At 31.4% G+C, this 27167-nt stretch overlaps 1 protein-coding gene across 1 annotated transcript; it reads right to left on the bottom strand.

Moving 5' to 3' along the window:
- Window positions 1-3187: 3187 nt before the first annotated feature.
- Window positions 3188-8123, bottom strand: LOC126673137 (protein NRT1/ PTR FAMILY 2.11-like). The gene is made up of 5 exons (XM_050367126.1): window positions 7872-8123; window positions 6935-7152; window positions 5400-5959; window positions 3945-4483; window positions 3188-3725 (listed from the first exon to the last, which is right to left on the bottom strand). The coding sequence occupies exons 1-5, from the start codon at window positions 8077-8079 to the stop codon at window positions 3367-3369; spliced, it is 1884 nt and encodes a 627-aa protein (XP_050223083.1). The 5' UTR covers window positions 8080-8123; the 3' UTR covers window positions 3188-3366.
- Window positions 8124-27167: the final 19044 nt, after the last annotated feature.

The following is a 27167-nucleotide window of genomic DNA, read 5'->3' as shown; positions in this document are numbered from 1 at the left end:
TGTTATTTCTGCATTTTTTGTGTTTTGTTGTATTGCTGCGTTTTTTTATTCTGCAGAATGATTTGTTGATGATGATTGATTGCTGAATTATTGTAATGTTACAGTGTTGTTGATTTTATGTTGATTTTATGTTGATATTATGTTGATATCTACTGATTCTTTTTATTTTAACATTGACAAATAAGATAATATTGTTTGTGAAATAAACTTTCGTTAGATGAAATAAAACTGTATCATAATCGTCTTGTCGAAATTTAGTTAGGTATGAGAGGTGGAACGCAAAACAGTTATACAAGTGATTTTGAAGAAATTATGCAGCTGCAAAGAGAATTGAGGAAAAAAAATATTTTAAAATAGATTTCTTTAATTTGTGAACTGTTGTGTTGGTGTATATTTAATATATTTTTATTTTTATATGTAAGAATAATTTTTTTTTTCATTTGAATTATTGTTGTTGTTTTTTCATATTGTTTTGATTACTTACTATGCTAATATCTTTATCTGATTCATTTATTTTAAACATTTTATACCTTTGTTGTTCTTTAGTAGAATTACTACTATCATATTAACAAATTATCAACATAATGTCAACATGATATCAACAATTAATGCTAATTTAGTCAAGATGTTTGTAAAATGAGAACATCGATTGATTTAAGCAAAAAACAATCAACGTATTATCAAAAACATGTCAACAGGTCATCAATACAGCAATTTAAGACTAACTTTACTTTTTTTTAATGATTAAAAAATCAACATGTTATCAACAGTATATCAACAACATGTCAACATAAAATTGAAAATCAAAAAAAGTAGAAATACTTATCAACATAATGTCAACAATAAATCAACAACGAATCAACAATTAATGCTAATTTAGTCAAGATGTTTGTAAAATGAGAACATTGATTGATTTAAGTCAAAAACAATCAACATATTATCAAAAACATATCAATAGTACATTAATACATCAATTTAAGACTAACTTTATTTTTCTTTCAATGATTGAAAAATCAACATGCTATCAACAGTATATCAACAACATGTCAACATAAAATTGAAAATCAAAAAAAGTTGAAATACTTATCAACATAATGTCAACAATAAATCAACAACGAATCAACATAAGGAATAAAATAAAATATAATTTTTTGAAAAACTGTGACAATTAACAAAATATCAACAAGAAATCAACAACATGTCAACATGATAATGCTAACATATAATTATCTAGTCTCGATTAAATTTTATTTTATTTAGTTTATTTCGCTGACAAAGTTATCTAATTTAGAAAAAACAAAATTTTCCAATGTTAAAATCAAGGAAATACCAATTGATTATCAACACAAAATCAACAACAAATCAACAACACTGTAACATTATAATAATTCAACAATCAACCATCATCAAAAATCGAGCTGCAGAATAAATAAACACAGAAATACAACCAAACACAAAAACAAAATGCAGAAATAACAAAAAATTATTCCATATAACCATAATTTTATATTACATAACATGAAATTAACATTATATTCTTGAAATATAATCTATATACATGTTTAATGGTGAAAAAACAGTAAAATAATTGTAGATCTGAAAATAAAAAAGAAGAAAAAGAAGAAGAATGAATAAATTGTAGATCTGAAATCAAATAGATGACACGGCGAGCAGAGGAGATGATGGCGTTGGCGAAGATGAAAACGGAAACGATGATGAGAACGATGACGGAGGAGCGGAGGAATAGAGGATGGCGAAGCGGAAGACGGCGGAACAGAAAAATAAAAAATGGTAAAGAAGAGAGAAGAAGATGAGCTGAGAGGAAGAGGGAGAAATATGAGTTGAGAGGAAGAGATAATTGAATGATGAGCAGAGAGAAAATAAATGAAATTATGATGATAGTGCTATTAGGGTTGAATATATAAGATCCGTATAACAGTTATAATCAGCTCCGTGTATGGTAGTTTAGTAAGTGAAAAATATGACATGTATAAAAGTAAACTATTAGTCAATGTAGGTTGTTTGTGTAAAAACCCCTACTTTTAACTAATATGACCCATGAATTTAAGGCCTATTTCTTTAAAACATTCCGGCCTTATTACATCTTTTCAATCTTAGTATCCTAACATTGAAAATTTGTCAATTTTACCTTTTTTCGCATTTTATCGTTTCAATTGTACCCTAATTTTTCGTTTTTGTCAATTTTTTTACTTAAATTATGAAATCATTCGATTAACCATGTTTAAAGATAAAATTAAATTCATTTTCATTCAAAAAAGTACAAATAAGTCCTTTATTTTTAAAAACTAACTAAAAATCATAATCAAATTTATAGTAATTTAATTTTTAATTAATTTAACTAAATATAAATAAATTTTAAACATGTATAATTACTATATGCTATACAAGGAGAACGTTTTTGAATTTTGTTCAAATGAAAAAGACGTCAATTTAATATTTCAGAAAACAGTTGAAACGATAAAAAGCGAAATAGGATAAAATTGACAAGTTTTGAACGTCATAGTAGGATCGAAAAGGGGTTATAAAGTCGGGATTTTTTAAAATCTTTAGCCTAAATCTAATAAGAAAATGGAATTATATTAGTCATTTATCACATTATTGATTCTAAAAGGGTTATGTTTACTTGTTTGATACATTTTAGAACAAAATTAAAATACTGGTATAAAAAGATTAAAAATTCAGATATTAAAATAAAAAATTTAAAAAAGTTTATATAATTTTTTCTGGTAAAAGGTATAAAAAAACCCTCATAATTTTCACAAAAGTACAGATCAACCCTTTTACTTTTTTGGGTATAATTAAGCCCTCTTTGTTTTCGTATAGAACAAATAACCCCTTTCGTCCAACACCATTAGAAACACTCGTTAATGGCTGACATGCCTCTCCTAATCATATAGAAAAAAAGTTTAAAAATAATTTTAATATTTAATATATTTACCAAAAATTTGAGGGGGTAAGTGTACCAAAAGTAAACTAAAAGTGTTTATTTGTTCAAATTTAAAACAACGAGGGTTTAATTGTTCAATTTTAAAAACATAAGGGCTTAATTATGCTAAAAAAAAAATAAAAAGGCGGATATATACTTTAAAAAAAGTCGAAGATTTTTTTGTATCTTCTGTCTTTTTCCTAACAACAACAAATTGAACTTAAATTTGAGGAGAGAGAATCACAAAATATTTATTTTATATTAATCATATGATATTACAATCAATGAAACTTACATATTATTATTGGTATCCCCACATACAAAATTTAAGTAGATGAGTATTGTATTTCCATCTGCATTTCCCTTACTATTGTAATTTTGGAGGTCATTAACAATACCAATAATACTATACCAAAAGCTTATTTTAAGTTTTCTTCATCTTCAAATCCATCCATAACCTCACTAACATTTGTATTTCTACCTTTGTATCTATACCATTTGGCAAACACTAGAAAATACCCAAAATTTAAAACCCCTAAAACAGCAATCATGTAGTAAAACAAATCCAATCTTCCTTTGTTTAGATCTTCGTCCAACCAATCATGACCGTTTGATCCTTTTGTAACACTATGCACTATTGTAACAAGCAAACTACTTAAATAAAATGAACCGGCCAATCCAAGATAGAAAAATGACCCGGCTATACTTCTCATATTTTCAGGAAATTGCTTGTAGTAAAACTCTGTCTGACCCACCGAGTTCAGAGCTTCTGTCAATCCTGCAAATAGATGTAGCAATTTTAGACACAATACGATCAAATAATACGACAATATAGGAGTTGAACGAGTTTGAATTTGATACAAAGGAGTCAATGTTATAAACAGATAATATTTTATCTAAATGGTTCCGTTCATCTAATCTGTTTAAACGTACAATTAAATATTTTTAAACAGAACCGATCCGTTTATGATAAGCTGACACGAATTGCTAGGTTTACCTGCAAGCGCTAGTTGAGGGATTAGCCATAATGCAGTCATGGACGATATTGCCCCTCCTTTATCCGAAATTCCTACACTTGGCCTTGTAAGAGCCCAATGTCTTCTTTTTTCTTCAACCAAACCAGAAACAATCATGGTGATGATAGAGAAAACGATTCCGATTCCCATCCTCTGGAGAATTGTAATTCCGCCTTCTTTTCCGGTCATCTTCCGAAGGAACGGAACGATAATCCGATCATAAATTGGAATGAAAATCGTCAGGGTCAGCATAGCAAAAACTATAATGGAAGCTGCTGGAATTTTGAAGCCATTGCTGCCGAGTTTTCTGTCGGATTGAAGTGCTTGTAAGACAGCGTAAGTGTTCTGTTGAACTACCGGAACATAGTAAATAATTCCTGATGCCCAAATTGGAATTACTCTCATTACGCATTTTGTTTCTTCCACTTGTTGAATTCCGGTAAGCTTCCATGGATTTACTGGACTACCGTCAGAATTTATTTCATCTTCATCAGTTATAATTGCAGCCTTGTCCACCCACCTGTTTCAATTATCACACATATTAATATCTAAAGTTTACCACATATTTTAATTTGGTACCTAATCTTTGAGTCTTTTTAGTATTTGTTAAAAAAAAAACAATTTCAACTGGAAGTACATAAATATTTGTCTATTAAAGCAAATCGACTGAAACGTATTATTGCTAGTTGGTACATCAGCTGCTATACTAGAAATCTCTTTAAGAAAATAAAAATATGAGAATTCTAATAATTTGTTTCATCTAGACATCACATCGTCTGAATTTAATTGGAAAATACTCCAAACAAAGAGTCATGAATGAAGTCAGGATTTATTTTTTAAAAGGATATAAAAAGAAAAAATTAAATAGTTGGAGGGACAAAAAAAAAATTTAAAAAAATTAAACAGTAAAAGAAACATAGAAAAAGAAATTTCTTGAGAATGGAAAAACAATTTGGGGGTGGGGGGGTGGGGGGGGCTAATACCACTACTAGCCTCACTTGCCTTCGTCCTTGACTTAGAGTCCCATTACTTATTTTCAGTCATTTTAATCAATTAAAAATAATATTTTCTATTTTAAGGTCAATTAAGAATAATAATCTTTATTTTTAAGGTCAATTAAGGATATAATTGGATCATTATGATCTTTATAATGTTTATATTATACACTTTCGTCCTTAATTGGCATAAAAATATAGAATATTATTTTTAATTGATTAAAATGGTTAAAATCAAGTAATTCGATTCTGAATTACAAGTTTAAAAATCAAGGCCGACCCTTTATTGATCATTTTGCCAAGAATAAAACTTAGATCTATAGTATGGCAAAAAATACAGCCAGCAGTTAATTTTAAGTTACCAATCTGAAAAGTACTTTGGAGGATAGGCACCCGCCAAGTATTTAAATGGCATATAAATGAAATTGAATTTATTCTTACCTGAATTGATTGGTATATGGAAGCTTGGAATTGATGGAATTTTTGGGCGTATAACTATAAAGAGAAATTGCAGGATTTTCAGGATTCTTTAACCTTATCTTCCTCAGAGCAGCAACTACTACTTGCACCACACTAACTAAAGCACTCCCTTCAGGTTTCACTATCACATAAACTTTAGTACCCAAGAAGAAAAGTGCACACGACATGAACATTAGACCGGCCGGAATGGCTAACCCGATCGTCCAGCTAACATTTGATTGCACGTACACTATAAAAGTTGTGGAAATCATCATGCCAAATGTGTATGTGCAATAGTACCAATTGAAGAAACTATTGATCCCCCGTTTGCCCGATTCCGTATTCGGATTGAACTGATCTGCTCCGAAGGCGAGGTTACAAGGTCGAATACCTCCGGCTCCGAGAATTAGAAATCCTAGAGCGAGTATTAGAAAACCCATCTGCCCTCCGGAGGCAGTAACACATGAGTCAGCCTCGGTCGCCGGACATTTTGGGGGGTGCAGTGAAGGTATTCCGGCAGTGAGAGTTAGTACTATCATTCCCTATACATCAAAAAAAAGTTTAAGATATTTAATAAGTAAACATAGTTGAAAGATAAAAAACAAAACAAAACAAAGTTAATTTGGACAGTGTTGTGCCAGATGAAAAATTAAAGGCCTAATTACTCTAAAAACCCCACTTTATAATATTTTTTCGTTTATACCCTCACATAGGAAAAAATTCATTTGTACCTTTTTTTTGATTTTTCGTTTTCATCTCTACCCTAAAATTAAAAGTTTTTACAATTAAATTAATTAAAAGATGAAAACATTATAAATGATTAATAATATTAATGTTTAATTATAATATAACCTAAATATAAAGGATCATTTTGAATATTTTTCCAAATGAAAAGAGGTCAAATTAGCTCTTTAGAGTAGAGACGAAAATGAAAAATCAAAAAGGGTACAAATGAACTTTTTCCTAGGTCAGGATATAAACGAAAAAAAATTACAAGGTGGGGTTTTTTTTAAGTAATTAGGCCAAAATTAAACTATTGAATTTTGTGACTAATAAAATGATTTGTTACACTTTTAGGCCAATTTTCATGATGAATTTTATTAGCGGATTTAAATTTCATCACTAAATTTTTTACTATTTGTGATGGATTTAAGATAGATACTGTTGTCATAAATTTTTGTAACCCTAAATTTTAGTAATAAGTGATAGTCCGTGACTAACTTAGGACAGCATTATAATAATTTTATAAAATATGTAATAAATTGCATGTTTATTTCAGTGAAAAAAAGAAAAGCTAATTAGGTGATAAAATGATAAAAATGATGCAGAAAAATAAAAAATAATCCAAAAAATTGATAACCGTCGGCAAAGGACGGTCGCTCATACTACAATAAAGAAAAATATTGTTTGACAATACATTTTTTATGAATTGTTTGACAAATATGTAATCATGAAATTTCAGTATTTTGATTTCCGATGCAATAATTATTAATGGAAATGCTAGATTATTAATATACCATAAAAGAACATATAGAAGCAATGGCCAGAGTTGTATAGCGACCCAAATAGGTATCGGAGATGAAAGCTCCGATCAACGGCACAGCGTTGACTGTTCCGGTGAAGATATTGATGACATTAGTTGCCGTTATGCTCTTCATGTTGAACATAGTTGTCAAATACACTATTAGGTTTGATACAGTCCCCATAGTCCCAAGCTTTTCGAATGTTTCATTCCCTGCAATTTAAACATAATTATTGAATAATTTCAACCAAAACTTTAGAGCAAAAGATAATAGGTTTTTAGGATATTTTATAGTTGGTTATTTTATTATATTTTGGAAAATTTTATTTTATTTTATCAAGAGGCTTTCTGAAAGGAAAAAAAACATATTTAGCAGTTGGATCGATCTCTGAATTTGTAATTCGTGGTCAAATAACCAGCTTTCAACCATTTTGATCAATTAAAGACAATATTTTCAGTTTTTAGTTCAATTAAGGACAATACTCTCTATTATAGGTCAACTGAAGATAAAATTGGATTCAGTTTCTGAACTTGTCCACATCATATATCTTTAATTGACCTAAAAAAATGAGAGTATTGTATTAATGAAAATGACTGAAAATAAATTATTTGATCTTGAATTACAAGTTGAGGGACCGGGTTAACCCTTTATTCATTTTTTATATTTGAAAACTTGCTATTAATATGATCAATTTGACCTAAAAACCTTCCTACAATTTGAAAATTATGCTTACGTGACAAATTTTTTATAAGAAAAAGTAGCAAAATTCAGCTGGCACATGTTGATTAATCGGCTGCGAGGATGCATTTTGACCGGAAAAATCTCATTTAAAATAAAGCAAATCAAAACCCGCTCACGAAATATAAAAAAAAACGATAATTTAGATATCTTTAGAATCAATTATCCATATTATATATTTATATAAAATTACCAATAATATATGGCATAGCTTGAACTCCCCTATAGTTGGGGACATCATCTTCTACAATTTTATCTTCCAAGCCTTCCTTGTTTGATCTGAAACTAGAAGTTTTGTCCTCCAAGCAATCTTTATTAGAGGATCTAAAGCTGGAAATTCTTTCTTCAATGCCCTCCATTGATAATCTGAAGCTAGCAGTTTTCTCAACCATTCCCTCCATTTTTCTACTCTCAAAAGTCAACACTAAGTGTTATCTTGCAATTTCTTCTCCTTAGCTCATCTTCTTATATAGCCTTTTTAAAAGCACCACTACTTAAAATGCCAATTATTGTTCTTTATTATATTATTGTTATTTTACCACATGAGAATTTTGATAATCATTTTTTAGAACTTATTTTGAGTTCTGACTACTCTCTGTGGTAAAGTTAAAATATTTAAATTGAGAGGTCAATTTTATAATAAAATATTAATTAAAAAGGGACAGAAAAAGAAAAAAAATTCATGAAACTTAACTAAAATAAATATAAACAGATACTCTTTTTATTTCGAATTGATAGGCTATTTAATTAATTTTGACAATTTAAATTATAAGCTACTTTTTAGTTTTGACAAGTAATTTGAAGATTAAAATTTTTATTTAACCATAATTATTTCTAAATGAATTAGTTACTTTATATCTCATATAAAATACACCAATAAAAATATTTGCCATTAAGTATGAATAATAAACATGAGACTTAAAGAATCTAGGTTTGAATTTCATATCTCTCAAAATGAGACTTATTGGTAACATTTGTGAATGAGTTGTCAAAAGGTCTGTATTAAAAAAGAGGTTTGGGCGATGGGATACCACTGCTAGCCTCTTCGAGATTTTACTCAGATGGTCGAGTTCTGCCATAAAGGGTGATCGGGCTAGTCACAAAAAAAATTGAAAAATTAATTTTAACCAAGCTTACCTATTATTTAATTCATGTGTTGATCCAAATAGCGATGATCAGAAAATGATCATTCATCTTGTCTCTAATTTCGTCCAAGGCTTTATTTATTTGGCCTAATGGTGAAAAAGCCAAATTTTTACGACTTGTTGAAGTTTAAACCAAATCTTTTAATTTTTGCAATAATAGCCAAATTGTATATTTTGTTGTTGCAAGAATAGTCAAATTGGTGGTCAAAATTGTTGTTTTCAATTAAAATATTAGGCGATTATTATTTTTTGATGTATAATAATATATTAAAAGTCACAAGAAGTGGCAAAATTAAAACTAAAAAAAAATCACATAAAAAGTGCAATTTGACTATTATTGCAACAAAAAAAAAATGTAATTTGACTATTATTGCAAAAATTCAAAAATTTGGTTTAAATTGCAACAAATCGTATAGTGTTAATTGTAACTTAAATCATAAATTTTAGCGTGATTTGCAATTATAACACGAATTTTGAAACTTGGCAATCTCAGTAACTAATTTATATTTTTTGGCAAATTACAACACCGACCAATCATGCAACAACACTCGACTGTATATTATAATATCCACGTCAATGTTTTTTTAACTCGGTGTTCTGATTTGCAAAAAATAAATATTATTGACTGACATTGCCAAATTTCAAAATTTATGTTATAATTGCAAGTTCGTTAAAATTTGTAATTTAATTTATAATTAATTAACATTTTTTTATATTATACCCTTTTAAGATATTATGACTAATTTATGTCTGGATGGACAAAAGCTAATTTTATAAAAAAAATATATATTTAACTTTATTTACATTACTATTTATTTAATTATTATTGACAATTTATATTTTAAAGATAAAGTAAGATTTATAATAGTTTATTAATAAATATAACTCAAATAATATAAACGTTGACAAGTAGTGGGATTTATTCTTATCACAAACACTTTCTACTTGCCTATTATTTGAAAAAAAAAGAGATTTATGATAATTAAATATTAATTGATACGCAGGTTGGCCGTCCATATGCAACAGATGAAGTTGTTATTTTCTTTCAACTTGTTTTTTTTCCTTTTAATCAAAAGTAGACCTATTTTAATTATTAACAGAATTAGCAGAATTAAAGATAGTTAATTATTATTGTTAGACATTTTTTTTACATAGACAACACAGTCTAAAAGAGTTGGAGATCAAACCCCCAATTTCATACACAATCATAAGAGATTGCTATTAGCCCAAACAGAGACGAAGTTAGAGTAGGGCTAGGCTGTGCCTTGGCCTACCTCAAACTTCTTTATTAAAATAATTGATGTATTTTATAAAAATATTTTACCTCATAATTAAAAAGCATACTCATTCTGTTTTATTTTAAAAATTCTATTTTAGTTTACACAAATATTAAAAAGCATTTATTATTATGTGTTTTTTATGTTTTGTTCTTATTAATAATTTTAGAATTTTTCATAAAGTTTATTTTGAGATGATTGAATGAAAGATAAAAAAGAAAATTAAATGCAAAATTATTTTAAAAATAGAAATAAAAAGTTTTAAAATAAAACATTTCAACATAAAAAATGCGACGGAGAGAGTGTTTTTTGACGTCCATTTTGTGTAGCATAATTTTTTGATTTTTTTAATTAATCTGTGCCCTACTTCACTGGGCCCAAGCATTCAAGTGTTCTTTCAATTTTTTTTTTTTTTTTTTTGATAAGATTCAACTTGTTGATTATACAATAAATTAACTGAAAATGTACAACTGCCAGAATAGAAGAGACACCGAGACACTGTATATATATTAAATTGTTTGCCAAATAATGACTGATAACCTACTTACACGTATATAAAACATTATTATCACGTGTGTAATTTTGGAAGTTTGCATAAAATAAGAGACAATTTACCATAACAAATATTAACAATTTGTTCCAATCTAAACTTGGCGTACATGACTTTAATCAAGTAATCAAGAACATTTTACAATCTCCATTATTCTCTCTGTATTTTCTTGCTCTTTCTCTTCGCATTTTCCCTCGCTTAATTACCTACAACTAATTTTAGGTTTTACACACATTTTAACTTATCTAATAGAGAATCAGTTTGATTTTCGTCTAACCGCTGCCTGGAAACGTCTTGTAAAAACAAAGCCAATTGCCGGAATTCTGGACAGCGATCTATGTAGTGCGGTAGCGGACAGAGATTATTGCAACCGTTTTTTGATTTGGTATTCGTGTATTTCTCTCCCTCTTGTCTTTAATTGATTAATTAGAAATCTGAGAGAATATAATTATTATACTGGAATTAATCTGAACAATCTTGAAGGTTTGCTTATTAGATAAACAATCTTGGTGGGTTGATTGTTTATATATCTCTAAAAGATTTGAGTTATATGCATATAGTTTTTGTTTGGTTGATATGATACAGAGAATGTAAACAAAGAAAAAGATAAATGTAATTAAATAACTTTTTACATATTGATCAGTCCACCATGTTGGAAATACGTGACTTTTGATTGCTAATTATTCAAAAAATACTAAATAGGTTCTCTTTTGCGATAATTACAAGGTTTGATTAATCAAACCAGTTGTTGTTTTGACATAGAGAAAATCATGCATGTAGTGAGCCATAGTTGAATCGATGAAGGAAATGAAAAACAAAATCATAGGTTTGAATAGGGTTTTTTTATATGAATGTGGGTGTTGCGTCACTTGCGAGTTTTGTTTAAAGTAGAAAATTACTACCCTTTTCAAAATGAGAATTTCTTATTTGGTGTTGGTCAGATTGCTTCATTCCTAATAGATTTTCCTATGTGTTTTTGTTGGATTGTTTCACTCCTAATTTCTATTTGATGTTGGTTGGTTTGCTTCTCCTCACATCATTTACCCATATAGAACCTAATTCCTACTTGATTTTGGTTGATATTGTTGCATTTCAATAACACCTGTTAATGGTAATTTTGTTTCTTTGTTTCCGATTACGTAATACATACCATTTTCTATAAAAAATTATATTATCTGATAAGATATTTTTTTCAACTTCCTCTTTTTTTGTCTCTTTAGAATTAAATATCTTTATATTTTAGACTATTCAAATTCAATTATATAAATTTGTGAATTCAAATCCACATTAAGCATGAAGAAACAGTTAATAGTTGTCCTTATCAATTTGCTGTATACTCAGTTTGATAACCGGATGTGCTTAACCAAACTGTTTATTCATTTAAATTTAAATTTTATATCGATTATTAAAAACAACAAAATTTAGAGTTTGAAAAGAATAAATTTACATGCATGCAATCTTCTTGTATAACACTGTCTTTTAGGCAGTCTGATTTAAATGATATCTAATCTTGTCAATATATTTGTTTTGATGTCTCTTCAGCGACTCCAATTAGAAATAAGTTTTGTATTTCGAATTCGAATGTCTTATTTTGTTTCATTGGATAATATGTCCGTATTTTTTATTTGTTTAACTATATATTGTTAAAATATTTTATGGTTAAAATCTTCTAACTTGAAAACTCATTCGAAATTTTATCTTTATTATAAAATTTTTTATTTAAATTACCTATTATATATTTCATGTTTAAGTATTTATAGAAATACTTATTCTTTAACTCATTCGAGATTTCATCTATTACTCATAAAATGTAATAGTAAAAGAAATATAATGAATAAAATTACCTACTAAATATGAGATCTAAATAAGAGTAAAAAATAACATATAATAAATATTTAAAATAATATATAGTAGGTAAAATTTGTCATTTCAATTCGTGAAGTTAAAGTACTCCTTGTGAGGTTAAAGTACTCTTTGTGAGGTTAAAGTACTCCTTGTGAGATTTCATACTCCTTGTGAGGATATTGTACTCCTTGTGAGGTTAAATTACGTTGATGAAAGCCTCTACCGTCTGCAATGTTCCAGATAAGTTCTGATTCAGCTATAATATAGTATCAGTCGTTAGTATGATTTGTAAGAAAATTTTGAGTTTTATCACTTATTGTAGTTCTCATTGTCTTTCAGGGATTTTATCATCCGAAATTGCGAAGACACTGGAATAAGTCGAGAATGATATTTCATCAATAATAGAAGTCATAATTTTATACCGTTCGCTTACTTTGCATATGTTAAGCGAATGTGTACTTGGATGGCCCATGAAGTGGCTAAAAAGTCCTTAAAGCCTCCTTTTTAGGAGTTATTATTGTAATCTCTGTTATTAAGTTCTCTCAAACATTATGTACTTCTATTTACCGAAATTAATACAATTGCTACTTTGCCAAAAAAAAAAAAACTTGGCGTACGAAATATCAAAATTATAGTCAAATAAATTTAATAAATTATCCTTTCGCAATAAATCCACTCCTCTACAGTAGTTCACACACTATCAAAAATAAATATAATTCAGAATTAAAAATATAATTAAAATTTAAATGGAAATGGAAATGGAAATTCCTAACTAAAACTCAATGATTTTTTTATAATTGGAGAAAAAATATTTGTGAAAAAAAAGTAATCTCATAACTGAAACTCAATGATATTTTTATAATTGAAAAAAATATTTGTGAAAAAAATTAAATTATAATTTATTGGTAACTCAATAAAATTTTACTTAAATCATAACTCATAACTAATTTTAATTAAATCTCAACTAAACTTATTTGCCTCCACTTCTCCTCTCCCATCTCAATTATCAATTAATGGTCCTGAGGTCATCGGAGATGACAATAAAGAAGCACCACCCATAAAGTTAGCAAGCAAAATCATCACATGAACATGGCAATTGGCAACTGATGATGACCAAATTAAACCCTTCGAAAGTGCGTTTCTTTGAATACTTCACTTCCTTTAACCAATCCATAGGAAAATAAGAATTAACTAAAATCGTGAGAAAAATCATAACTAAATGAAGAGAAAATGTCAATAGATTATGATATCGAGAAATAAAAGAAGTGAGGAAATGCACTGTTCGTTGATAGTTTTGAGGGTTGGTGAAGTGGCAAGGGAAAAGGGAAAAGAAGATGACTCATGGACAGTGACGAAGTCAGCCATAAAATCGAGATAGGGCACAAATTAAATTTTAAAAAAATAAAATGCCATACCATAAAAAAGTACACCAAATAAATAGGTTTTTTTCTAATTAGCTCAACGATATCATAAAAAATCAATGATATTTTTTTTATTTTGTCTTAATAGAAAATAATGCGGAAAGTAAAAGAACACATTAAGCTTACTATATTTGAAAAGAAAAGAAATGTTTTTAAATAGAAATATATTGAAAATTTTAAAATGGAAATTTAATTTAAATAAAATATGTGCAACATGTGAAAAAAATTATGTTGATTTATATAATAATTAAATTTGGATATACAATTCCTAACTTTAATAGTATTTTAAACTAATATAAATTGCTTCAGATTTTATTATATAATATTTTTCTATAAAATTTAATAATTTTTTTTATCAAACCCAAAAAATATTAATGGCACGTTACTTTAGACTATTGCACAAAGTGAGGAAGTGTAGTTAATTTATAAACTTAGATTATTAAACTATGCACTATTTTTTCCTTAATGTGAGGTAGGGCCCAGGCCCAACCTGGCCCTATCTTACATCCGTCTCTACTCATGGAGGTCAGAGGTGGCAAATGAGTGTTTTTGGATGGATTTAGGTAAACTCATTAAATTTTGAATAGAAAAAAAGGGTCATTTATACCCCTAAAATTTATTTACAGGATCATAATCAAGTGAGTTCCTAACGTTCATAAAAGTTTAAATGTCCTAACGTCTTAAAAATATAATAATCATGCCCCTATACTAACTGATAGATCCGGATGTCGGATGTGTGATTTTAAGTTTGGGATATGGATTCAGAGAGAAGGACTTAGGATCTTGAGTATCAGAACACGAGTATCCGACCTCGAAGCTACTTCCAAAGTTTTAATAGGATGATGGTGGCGGTTTAGTGCATGGAACGTTTGTTCATTTGGATTGCGTATCTTTGAATCCATGGGTTTGTGTCCCTTTTATAATTAGTGTTTGTGGCGTGCTTTCTCTTTTCCTTCTTCTCTAGTTGATGTGGGATATATGGCTCCTTCGTTTTCCCTTTGTTTATTTGTTTATTCTATCATTAATCTCCCCCACGAGTTTTGCAATGGCTGGGTATTTATGCCGAATTTTGATCATTGCGATCTTTGTTGTTTTTCCGTTCGTGTCTTATACTGTTTTTCTTTCGTCTCGTTTGTTTATTTCCGTTGGCTTTTGCTGACCTTTTTTACTTCCAGGTTTTGCTCCATTTTCATCCGGACATCTAAGGAGGCCAGTACGGCTTTCATTTTCTTCTTTTCTTTTCTTTTGGATTCTGCCTGTGCTTTTTGAAGCATATTTTGGTTGTTTGGTTTTATTCGACCTAACCAAAACAGGCTATAAAGAGACTCAGGGAGACTCCATGCTTTGTGTAGGTATTTTGGGATGGGCGCCTGAAGCGGCTGGAACAGCCTTCATCTGTTTCTTCTTTTCTTCACTTTTGGGTTCTTTCTGTGCATTTCGTAGCTTGTTTTGGTTGCCTAATTTTTTTTAACCCAACCAAACAAGCTACGAAAAGGCTCATGAAGACTCCATTCTTTGGCCTTTCCTCTTTTTTGTGTGTGGTTTTCTTCTTTCTTTCTCTTGTATTTATAGTGTCGTATGGTAGTGCATTTATAGGTGTCACGTCTTTTTGAATTTTCCTCTTTTTTCGCGCATCGTGCTTCTCTCTCCTGATTGTTTTTTACGGTTGAGTTGCTTGTGCCACAGTGGTTGCGGTTACTTTATTGTCATTTATTAGTGCTGTATTTTCCCTCTCTTGCCCTTTTGTTTTTTCTCTTTATCTTCCAAGGAAAGCATATAAATAGTTCCCTTATTTGATATTTCTTTTCTTTACTTCTTTTGGAATTTCCTCTTCATCTTTCTTCTAATTTTGTTTTTTGTTTCTTTTATCAGAATGGCCAAAAACATCTTCGACGCTATGGATGTGGGTATACTGAGTGACGATGAGGCTACCGTTATATCTAGCCTTCCTTTACTTGATCGACATCTCACACCTTTTATTTCCCTTATGTCGGATAACGAGGATGGGCCTTCCGCTTCTATCGACGATCTTCGTCCTTCAACGACTGTTGATTTTCTGGCCTTTCTCCTGGCGGTCATGCCTGTTGTTGCTTCTTCTGGGCCCTTTCCTTCGTTGCTACTGACTCCGTATCGGTGGCGGTGGTATGTTCTCCTGCTGCTACGTCTTTCGCTTCTCTTGCTTCTGTTTCTTCTAAAGGGACTAAGAAGCGCCCTGCTACCGGCCCTCCAGATTCTTCTTCGAAATCTGCCTCTCGACCGCGTCAGGACGTTCCTCGCTCTACTTTTGTACTTAAGGGTAACGTTATTGACCAGGACTGTTTCATTTTAACGAAGGGTTCCCCACTTGACTTTAATCACATTCGGAATGCCGTATCTGCCTATCTTTGGAGTTAGTGTCTGCTGCCTGTTTCTGGACAAGTTTCTGGCGTGGAAGGTGCGCCATCTATTTATGCGAGCTGTTTTTGTCTTCTTGACGATGTCCGTCGGCTGGAGGATGATCAGACTCGTCTTTCAACCTAAATTCTCGGTCGAAGGTTGACTCCTAGTTTGATCAGATGTATGCGGCCTTGAAGAGGGTGCGAGAGTCGAGCCAGTTCCAGTCGGAGGAAATCGTTTCCTTGAAGGCTTCCAATGAGTCTTTAAGGACTGATCTTTGTGAAAAGACAGTAACTGAGACCTCGTTAGAGAAACAGCTTGATCAACGGGGCAAATATGTGGAGTCATGGCAGAGTTCCTCTCGGTCGCAGGAGAATCATATTGCAAACCTAGAGGCTGCTCTAAGCAACGTTCATCTGGATCGGGCGGAGGTGGAGGCAGAGCGCTCTCCTTTGGAGCTGCGCAGCTAGGCCCTGGAGAACCATATAAAGAAGGCTACTGGTGTAGTTCCTTTGATGTTTCAACATGACCGCCGGTCTATTAGATCGGTTATTTTGAAGGAATATCTGGTGGCAGATCTTTCCTTACTTTATAATGATCTGGCTCAGTTCCAGTGCCTCTCCGCCTTGGCTGCTCAGAAGTCTGCGATTGAGGCGCCGGTTAGCACTTTCCCTTATCCCGGGGGTGTGTCTCCCGTTTCTGCCTTGGTCGTGGGCTCGACTTCTCCTGACTTCTCTTCTGCTGTCTTTTCCTTTCTTTGCCTTCTTCTAACTGTGGTGCTTGATTGGGGGTATACCTTGACGTTTTTTTTTGTTTTTCTCTTCTCCTTTTTTTTTGTTTATCGTTATTATTTTATTTTGTAATTTCTGGAGAGTGTGGCCTCCTTCTGTTCAGCACACGTATTTTAACAATACCTCTTTGAGTTATTTCTAATTTGTTTATCCGACTTGTTTTTTCTTGCTTGTATTTTGCTTAGTTTTGTTCATTATTTTCCCGTTGCTTGATCATTTCTTTATGGAACATGTTTCTTTTATGCCTATCGTTTTCTTTGCTGACTCCATTCCTCCCTTGTTTTATTGTTGCCTTAATGGGTATGCATCTTTGTGTTGTTTGTTTGTTGTTCTTAGAAGATGTGTATCTCCATTTTAGTTGGTCATTTCCTTAAGGAGATATGTATCTCTTTTTGTTTGGTTGTTGCCTTGAGAGATATGTTTCTCTTTTGTTTGGCTGTTGCCAGATATGTATCTCTTTTTTTGTTTGGCTTTTTCTTAAGAGATATGAATCTCTTTTGTTTGGCCGTTCCCTTAGAAGATATGTATCTCTTTTGTCGCTTATTTTTGTGGATTTGTGATAGGAGTATTTTACTCCTATTTAGAGTGTCGTTTCCGCATGCTTTTATTATGTTTTATCACGGTTTTATGGTATTCCGAATGCCTTATTACGTGTTTTAGTATTTCAGGTACTTAGGAGCATTGCGGAAGCATTTTGGTGCAAAAGTTGGAAAAGTCGACAAAAGAGATGCGAAAGCTCATTTACAAGTCTGAAAAGCCGACCCCGTTGCACTAATTAGAAAATTGGAACCAGCTAGAAGCTTCAAATGAATTTTTGTTTTTCATGAAAGTTAAAGTAGACGTCCTAAGATTTCCAACGGTTCAAGAATCGACTCAATCGGACATTTCTACACCGAGTTATGAAGGTTTGAAGATCGCGATCCAGAGCAGAAAAAGGCAGCTCGAATCGAGCTCCTCATTTAACCAAGGGAGCTCGATTCGAGCATGGGCTTGTTGGAAGGGGGATTTATGATTTCAAAATGCAACAAGGCTTGATTCTAATTGCTTCTTTGGGCCAAACGCTCTTGTAGTTGATGTTTTTATTTCCTCTTTTGTCTAGTACTATATAAACAACATTATATCCAAATTAGGGGGAGAATTCATAGACAACATTTTTACATCATTTAGTTCTTTTTGTAGTTGTCTCTTTCAGTTAGGAGTAGAATAGTTTAGGGTTTTGTGCCTCCATCTTTTCCACCATTGTTGTGGTGTTGGAGCTTTATGATTTGTGTTGAACAAGAGTTATATATTAATACAAGTCTTTATTGTTGATTCAATTCTTCCAAGTAAGTATTTATTGAATATGATTTCCATTTGCTTAGTAGTTATTAGTGATGTTTAGCATGTTTGGCTAAACCCCCATGTTTGGGGGTTGATATGAACTCTTAAATGTTGCTTTGAATGGATTTGTATGTATGGCTTGAATAACATGTTTTAATCATTGTTCTTAATGCTTGTTTTAGATTGATCTCCTAAAGCATGATTAGTGTTTGTTTAATGCATTGAGAGATGGTTAAATAGATAGACATATGTGATTAGAAGTCTAAGTCGTTACACCGTGAGAGCGGGTTAGGGATTAGGTAGTCGTTGAGTTGGATTTATCATTGCTTGTTGTTTAATTGATTAGGTTTAGTATCACGAGAGTGAGTTAAGCTTTAATTGGTTGCTCGATAGGTGGTTTTGTTGTTCTTTGAGGCTCGAGAGAGCGGGAACGATGCTTTAGAAACAACTCGGTTCTTGTTGAATGCCATGATGTTCATTTCCGTTTGTTGCAATGTTAATTAGCTAGTATCCACCCTCAAACACTTTAATCTTATTGTCTTTAATCCTTTTATCATTTTATTGTTGATTGTTGTTTGCTTTTATAGTTTAATAGTTGATAGCTTAAGTTTAAATTCCGTAGTTGCTAATCGAAAAACCAATCACTCGTTTGCTATCGGAATTGGAGTTCAAAATCATATTTCATTCTCATTAAACCTCTCATCCCTGTGGGTTCGACAACCCGGACTTTTAGTCCACTCTATTACAAGTTGGTGAGTAAAATTATCAACAATTTGTTTGCACCTTCCGTCTATTGCTGTTTTTCTTTGCTACTTTGATAAAAATAGAGCTTTGATTATATTGAAATTGACATGGAGATTTTTAATCATAACAAAAATGAAGGCTACTATCTTTATCAGTTTGGCTTTCGGTCCTTGACTTTCCCTCTTGCTGTGGTGCTCCATCCCTTCGTTTCTTTCATAGCGATAGTGTAGCATTTGGAAGCTACTTCTTGATCCCCTTTAACATTGATAACTTCTTTTGCGGTTGGTATTTTCATTATCAGGTAGCGGATGCTGTTGATTGCTCCGGAATCGTGCAGAAACGACCTTCCTAGTATTCCATAGTAAGCCAGCGGCATGCCCACGACCGAGAACAATGTTTTAATTTCCTTCACCTATCTTCCTCTTCCTCCTCTTCTGAATTCTATTATCAGTTCCGCCAAGCCCTTGGGTTGGATGGGAGTTCCTCTGTATATGTATATAATTAAAAAGCTGCGTGTTTTCTAAAATGCTTTGACCATTTATTTAAGAGATACACTGATCTCATGCTTTTAGCATTTTAGGATTATATTAGAAACAGAGCAAGTGCGTCAATTGAGATTGATGTCTGCGCTCTGATTTCTTGAAATACAATCGGGTTTTTAAGAGCCCGTTTTCAGAATTATGTTTTCGTTACACGGAAAAGGTTTGAACGATATTTTCTAAAAACGGATCATATGCGACATATGGTCTTGATTTGCGAAATTATTATAAAGATTTTTTGGCTTGTTACGGGTTTCGGAGCAAACATTCACATTCCCTAGCGCCGGTCTCGGCTCGAGTTACGGGTGAAAATCGGTCGTGACAAAAAAACAACAAAAGTATAAAAAATTCAAAATAAGAGAATCAAATATTATCAAAGTATTCAAAACAATATGAAAAAAGAACAATAATAATTTAAATAAAAAATTAAAATCATCCTTACATATATAAATAAAATAATATTAAACATACAACCAACACAATAGTTCACAAATTAAATAAATCTATTTTAAAGTATTTTTCTTCCTTAATTCTCTTAGCAGCTGCACAGTTCCTTTAACATCACTTGTATAATTGTTTTCCGTTTTTTAAGTTGACCTAGTCTTAAATGACTGTTACAATCAACAACAAATAAACGTCATATCAACAACATGCCAACAGGTGAAAAGAAAAATTAATAAATCTTTAAAAATTAGAACAAAATAAGATATAAAATACGTACAATAACAGACTAGAAAACAATCACTACAAATAAAAAAAATTAGCTATACAAAATAAAATCAAATGCACAATACCTTTATCGATTTTTTAACCGAAACTTCTTCATGTTCAAAATAAAATCAAATAAATAATATACTTAGATAAAATTGAATTAGACAAAGGAAGCCAGCCATATGTTTATAACTATACAAAAGTATCAAGTAAAGTGCATTACAATCAAGTTTAAGTTAAAAAAATTAGTGCTACGTTAATGCCTAACAATGCACTGTAAATGGACAAAAGCCTTAATTGATCTAGTCAAATTGCCATCAATAATTAAATAAATAATCTCTATATTCTATCAACTTCAATATTCAGACATGCACAACATTGCAAGTGATGCTACATTTGTTTATATGTAATAAGGCAAATGCAAAACATTCAACAACAAAACACTTTTGTCCTTTCAGAATCATGTTTTTGACATCAACTATGTTCAATACAAAGAAGCACTCACAACATTTAAAAAAACATAAATGACCTTCATTCTAAAAAAAAAAGATCAATAATATAAACAGTTTGACGTTATAAATTAATAAAATAAAATTAGTCAATAACATGAAGAACAAATACCAGTCAATTCAAACAAGGGGCATTCTGTACTCCCGCGAAGATGATGCCATTGGATGTTTTCTTATTATGTTATCAATTGAAGCGTGGAGGCAGCGTAATGGCGGCGGAGCATTAGAATGATGTTGAAGGCAGAACAACCATTGCAGCAAAATGGCGGCGAATACATAACAATGGTGAAGCAGATCGGTGGCGGCAACAGAAGGATGGTGAAGTGGAACGACGACGACAGTATAAGTGATTTGTAGGAGATTGAACAAGTGCATTCGCTAGAGTAGCAATTTTCAGAGTAGGTGCGGCCAACGATGACTTAGAAGGTAGAGAAAGAGTTGGTAGGTTCAAAAAATCAAGGATAAGGTAGAAGAAACCAGTGTTCAACCTTCTCCACTCTCATTGCTGTTTTTCCTCACCATAGTTCAGCCGACGCCGCCATTCCATCTTCACCATGCCGACGCTACTGCTGTTTTGTCTTTCAGAGAGAAGAAATATCAAAAGATGAGAGAAAATAGATAAAATCGTATAAAATAAAAGAATATAAAATTAGGTCTATATAAGAAAACTAAACCTGTACTGAATGTAAAGAATTTGATTGTATAGTATAAAAGTAAATGTTTGAGAAAACCCGTAAAATGTATAAAAATCCCATAATTTATTGAAAAAGTTCTATTACTTTTCGGCTTATATATTTACGGATTATACTAGTTTAGATCTTTCAGGCCCCATTTTGTTCGTCTGTTTTTTTATAACGGGTATCTTTTAGTTATTATTTGGTGATATCTGATCAGCTGTTTTTGTTGATATGTTAAATTACCTTAAAAGGTAATAATAATTTTTTCTATATTTTATTATGAATAAATTATACTACTTTATTCGCCTCAATAAAGTTATCCACTTGTAGAAATTGTTTTGTCTTAAAAAATTTGTCCTTTTAAAAGTAACAATTTTGAAATTTAATCTTTCTATATTATCTTTATTTAAAACTCACTAATTCCATCCTAATGGCCTTTGCCATTATAACACTTTTGTGAAGGCTATCTCAGTAGATCCTACAATAGTGTTGTGGGTCTGTTTATACGAGTTTCAGCTCAAGAGTGCTAATAGTTCCATCACATTGCCTTCTAAGAGGCAACACTCTCAACCTTCTTATCACTTTGACGAATGATTGAGTGATGTCTTTCCTCATTCAATGCCTTAGAGAAAGTTGTGTTCAATGATGGAAGAGGTTCTTGCATCAAAATCTGAGAATAAACAATTACCATACATGGTTGAATCAAGTTCGATCAAAAATTGATGAACTTTTTAATCCTCTTGTTCCTTTACCAATGCTGCAGTTGCACCACACTTGCACGCACATGTACAACCAGGTGTTGCATAACTGGCTAATTCGTCCTAAATCATCCGCATCTTGCCATAATAGTCATCCAGCGAGTCGCCTCCTTCTTCAAGGTGAGTCAATTGGTTCATTAGTTCATGAACTTTAGGACCATTCCTAACCGAGAAACGATCATGAATATCTTTCTATATATCCGTAACATTATCAGTTATGGGTATGGAAGAACGAATGGATGCATCAAGTGTATTATGTAGCCATGCCCCGAGCATAGAATTCACCTTCACCCATTGATTATACATCGTAGATTCAATCGACTTGTGTGGCTTAATCGAGCCATCAATATACCCAAGCTTGTTGTTTGGCTTGAAGGCATTATGGATCGATCGAGCCTATTTATTGTAGTTCGCAACACGCAGGCCCATTTATTGTAGTTCGCATCACGCAATACCCTTGCCACTGTCGTCGTCTCTTGTTGTCGCAGGTAATTAAGAGAATGAGGATTTAAAAAAATTGTTTAAGAGCTAACCCGCTCTCATACCATGCTAGGATAAAGAATAAGATGGAGAAGAAAGTTTGCCGTATATTCTATGTGTTATGCCTTTGAACGGCTGCAGCATTTAATATTAGGTTTGAACTAAGTTACAGCTAGGTAGAGTAATTACGTGAAATAAGCTAACTACCTAAACATGATATATATAAGCTAACTACCTAAATAGAATATATGTGAATCCTAGTAAATTTCCTAATAAGTTGACTCCTTAGATATAGTTTGTTACAAAAGCAACTTCTAAAATTATCTTTATCTTTCTAACAACTGTTTGATGTAATTTTTATCTCTACTAGGTTCAGACTACACACCGCTTCTAGCTTACTTTCAAATTTCATTTAAAAATTGTTTTAGTTCATTTCAATTAGTTTTCATTTTAGATTTTATATAGCTTGATTTTGATTTTTATAAAATTATAGTTTTTGATTTAAATTTGATTTTGAATGACCAATGCAATCCGTTGAGCATAGTGTTTGTGTTGAGATTTGGTTGAATTTAAAAAAGAATTTAAAAAGATTTGGAAAGTGTCTTGTGTATGAGTACAGAAAACACCACTTGTTAGTGTGTGTTAAAATGGAAATTCCATATTGGTTCGATTCAATTTGGTTCGGTTCGAACTCTATTATTATTATTATTATTTTGATTTTAATTTTTGATTATTTGGACCTTTTATATTTTGTGACTTTTTAAGTTTGTAATTCTTGTAATTTATGTGATTACGACCATATTTTCTAAGCAAATGAATTTTATATTTATTGCTAATTAAACCTTTGTCCCCTATTCTCTTCCTATAAATATAGCCTTTGTTTTCATTTGAAAAACACACCAAAAAATTAGAGCTCTCTCTGAGTTAATAAAATACGAACAGCTTTGGCTAATAAATTGAACAGCTTACGCTGATTATTTTTTTACGATTTCTTGAGCAATATTGAGGGTGTATCTTGAATGGTGGTACACAGTGCAGTGTTCATCGTATTAATATCCGAGTGGCTGTTTTATCCTGGGGACGGTGTGGTTGATAAACTGTCTTGCACCTATGTGCAGAGCCGCGAAACGTCTTAAAGAGAGCGACCTAGTCCGCGACTCAGCCAGATTATTCGTTGGATAATTCGTTCCAATTTTTTCATAAACTGTTTGAACAAATTATCTAATATTTTTATTATTTATTTGAACAGTTCCAACAATTTTAAGACGTTGCGTTCTGGGTTGGATACCGATGGATATTCTGGTTCTGCGATTATCACCACTAACGTCGTTTTTTAGCCACTGCGGTAATCTCATGAACAACCAATTAATTTTTTATAATTGATGTTTTTATTGCTCCTTTTATTTTTTTGAAAATCCTTGGTGAGAGGATTAATTTGCTATATTTGTATTGACTTTTACATGCTGCAAATTTTGCAAATTTATTTTGCTATTTTTTATTGTCTTTATTGATTATTTTGGTCCTTTGTGGAAGGAATTTGCTTCTGATCTTTATTATAATTTAAAAGATCGGTTATTGAAGTTTTTATTAAGACTTCGTTTTGACGAAGAACCTGCGAAATCTAATTTTGTATGACGTTCTCGTTGGTTCAAACAACGGTTCTATTAGAAAGTTTAATATTAAATTAAACTTAAATCAAAATTTTGTGAACCAAGAACCATCTATAGAAATGACACTGGACAGTTTGTGAGATACAACTGTGATAAATCATGTCATATGACACGCAAGTATCGGAACAGGTTTAGTTCTGTTTAACATAATAACCTGATTGAAAAAAACGTTCACGTTGTGAATGTTTATTTCTGGGATCAATCTTAATCATAAATCAGATAGATGGTGGGCAGACACTGGCACATCATGCCATTTCTGCTATGACCGTGTTATGTTCAAAACATACACTAGTACTAAGGATAAAAAAGTGTAGTTACCACTACAGTTGCCGGATTTGGTAATGTAGAGCTGAAGTTTATTTCAGTAAAGAGTTTGATTTTGAAGGATGTGTTGCACACTCCTATGAGAAAAAAAAAAGTGTTTTGTATCAGATTTTCTCCTGAATAAATTTGGAGCTACTCAAACTATCGGAGACGGTGTTTACACCATTACTGATGATGATATATTTATTGGAAAAGGTTTTGCCACTGACGGTATGTTTAAATTAATTGTTAATTTAAATATTATTTTCCGTCTGTTTATATGCTATGTGATTTTAATGCTTGGCATGCTAAAATTTATCATGTTGATGATAGTGTTATTTTTTATATGGAATTTTTTCTTTTGGGGTTTAAATACCTAAAATGTCTTTGAATAATTTTTTTTTTAAAAAAAAGAAAGAAAAATGTGAATTCTGTAGTCAAGCTAAGATAACAAAAAACTCACATAAATCAGTAGTTAGAGAATCTGAACCTTTAGATTTAATACATTCTGATATATGTGAACTTGATGGTACCTTGACCAGAAATGGTAAAAGATATTTTATCACTTCTATTGACGATTGTTCTGATTTTACACAAAGTGCATTTGATGAAAAATAAAAGTGATGCGCTTGACATGTTTAAGTTATTTGTTACAGAAATTGAAAATCAATTCAATAAGAAAATTAAAAGATTTCGCAGTGACAGAGGTACTGAATATGAATCTAGCTTGTTTATAGAATTCTATAACTCACATGGTATTGTGCATGAAGGAACAGCTCCTTATTCTCCTGAAATAAACGGTAAAGCCGAAAGAAAAAATAGAACACTTACAGAAGCAGTAGTGTCTATTTTATTGAATTCTGGAGCTGCTTCTTATTGTTGGGGTGAAATTTTATTGACTGTATGTTATGTACTCAACAGAGTCCCTAAATCGAACAACAAGATTTCACCTTATGAGGTCCTAAAGAAAAGACAACCAAATTTGTCTTACTTGAGAGTTTGGGGCTGCTTAGCCTATGTTCGGATTCCTGATCCGAAACGAATAAAATTAGCTAGCAGAGCCTATGAATGTGTTTTCATTGGGTATGTAGTCAATAGTAGAGCATATAGATTTTATGACTTGACTGCACGAGTTATTATTGAATCAGTAGATGCTGAATTTTATGAACATAAATTTCATTTTAAATTAGGAAATAGTGGGGGCGAGTCATCTAGTAATGTTCCTGTGGTCAGGAATAATGAAATTACTGATGATACAGAACCAGAAATCAGAAGAAGTAAAAGAGCTATAATTTCGAAAGATTTTGGAACTGATTTCCATATCTATTCTTTAGAGGAGGATCCTACGAACCTCCAGGAAGCTCTAACTTCTTTAGATTCTGATTTATGGCAAGAATCCATCAATGATGAGATGGATTCACTAGAGTCCAATAAGACATGGCATTTGAATGATTTACCCCCTGGTTGCAAGAACATAGGTTGTAAATGGATTCTAAAAATTGATGAAACCTGATGACATAGTTAATAAATACAAAGCTCGATTAGTGGCCAAGGGTTATAGACAACGTGAAAACGTTGATTTCTTTGAAACCTATTCACCTGTTACTAGAATAACATCTATTAGAGTGCTGATTTCGATCACTGCACTTTATGATTTGGTAGTAAACCTAATGGATGTTAGGACCACGTTTCTAGATGGTGAATTGGAGGAAGAAATTTACATGGATCAACCTGAAGGTTTTGTGATACATGGACAAGAACAGAAAGTGTGCAAGTTAGACATATCCTTGTATGGTCTAAAACAGGCACCTAAGCAATGGCATGAGAAAGTTGATAATCTTATCATCTCAAATGGTTTTAAAATGAATGAAAGTGACAAATGTATTTATTATAAATATGAGAATGAGCTTTGTACTTTCATATGTTTATATGTTGAAGACCTGTCGATTTTTTTTTTGTTTATATTGTGAATGCTGTGAAATCAATGTTGTGCAACAACTTTGATATGAAAGATCTCTGAGAAGTGAGTGTAATTCTTAGTGTCAAGGTTACTAAGAATGCACATGGAATTTCTTATATTAATCTCACCATGATGAGAAGATTATAAGGAAATATAATTACTTTGACTATAAACCTGCATGTACACCTTATGATCCAAGTGTAAAACCTTTTAAGAACACTAGTGATATTGTACGACAGTCTAAGTATGCGAGCATCATTGGCAATATTCATTATGTCACTGATTGTACTAGACCCGACATTACATATGTCGTTGGATTACTGTGCAGGTTTACTAGTAGACCAAGTATTGAGCATTGTCATGCTATTGAAATGGTAATAAGATACCTTAAACAACCATGAAACTTGGGTTAC

This window comes from Mercurialis annua, linkage group LG3 (assembly GCF_937616625.2).
Source record: "Mercurialis annua linkage group LG3, ddMerAnnu1.2, whole genome shotgun sequence".
Taxonomy (NCBI): Eukaryota; Viridiplantae; Streptophyta; class Magnoliopsida; order Malpighiales; family Euphorbiaceae; genus Mercurialis; species Mercurialis annua.
The sequence above is the reverse complement of the archived record's forward strand: the minus strand, read 5'-3'. Positions and strand labels throughout refer to the sequence as shown.

Excerpts from the sequence above, each read along its gene's own strand:
- LOC126673137 (XM_050367126.1), bottom strand. The coding sequence starts at position 8,079 with ATGGAGGGAATGGTTGAGAAAACTGCTAGCTTCAGATTATCAATGGAG. Across the intron at positions 5,960-6,934 it reads CTTCTATATGTTCTTTTATG|GGAATGATAGTACTAACTCT; the intron begins GTATATTAATAA and ends TTTGATGTATAG. Across the intron at positions 4,484-5,399 it reads CCATATACCAATCAATTCAG|GTGGGTGGACAAGGCTGCAA; the intron begins GTAAGAATAAAT and ends TAATTGAAACAG.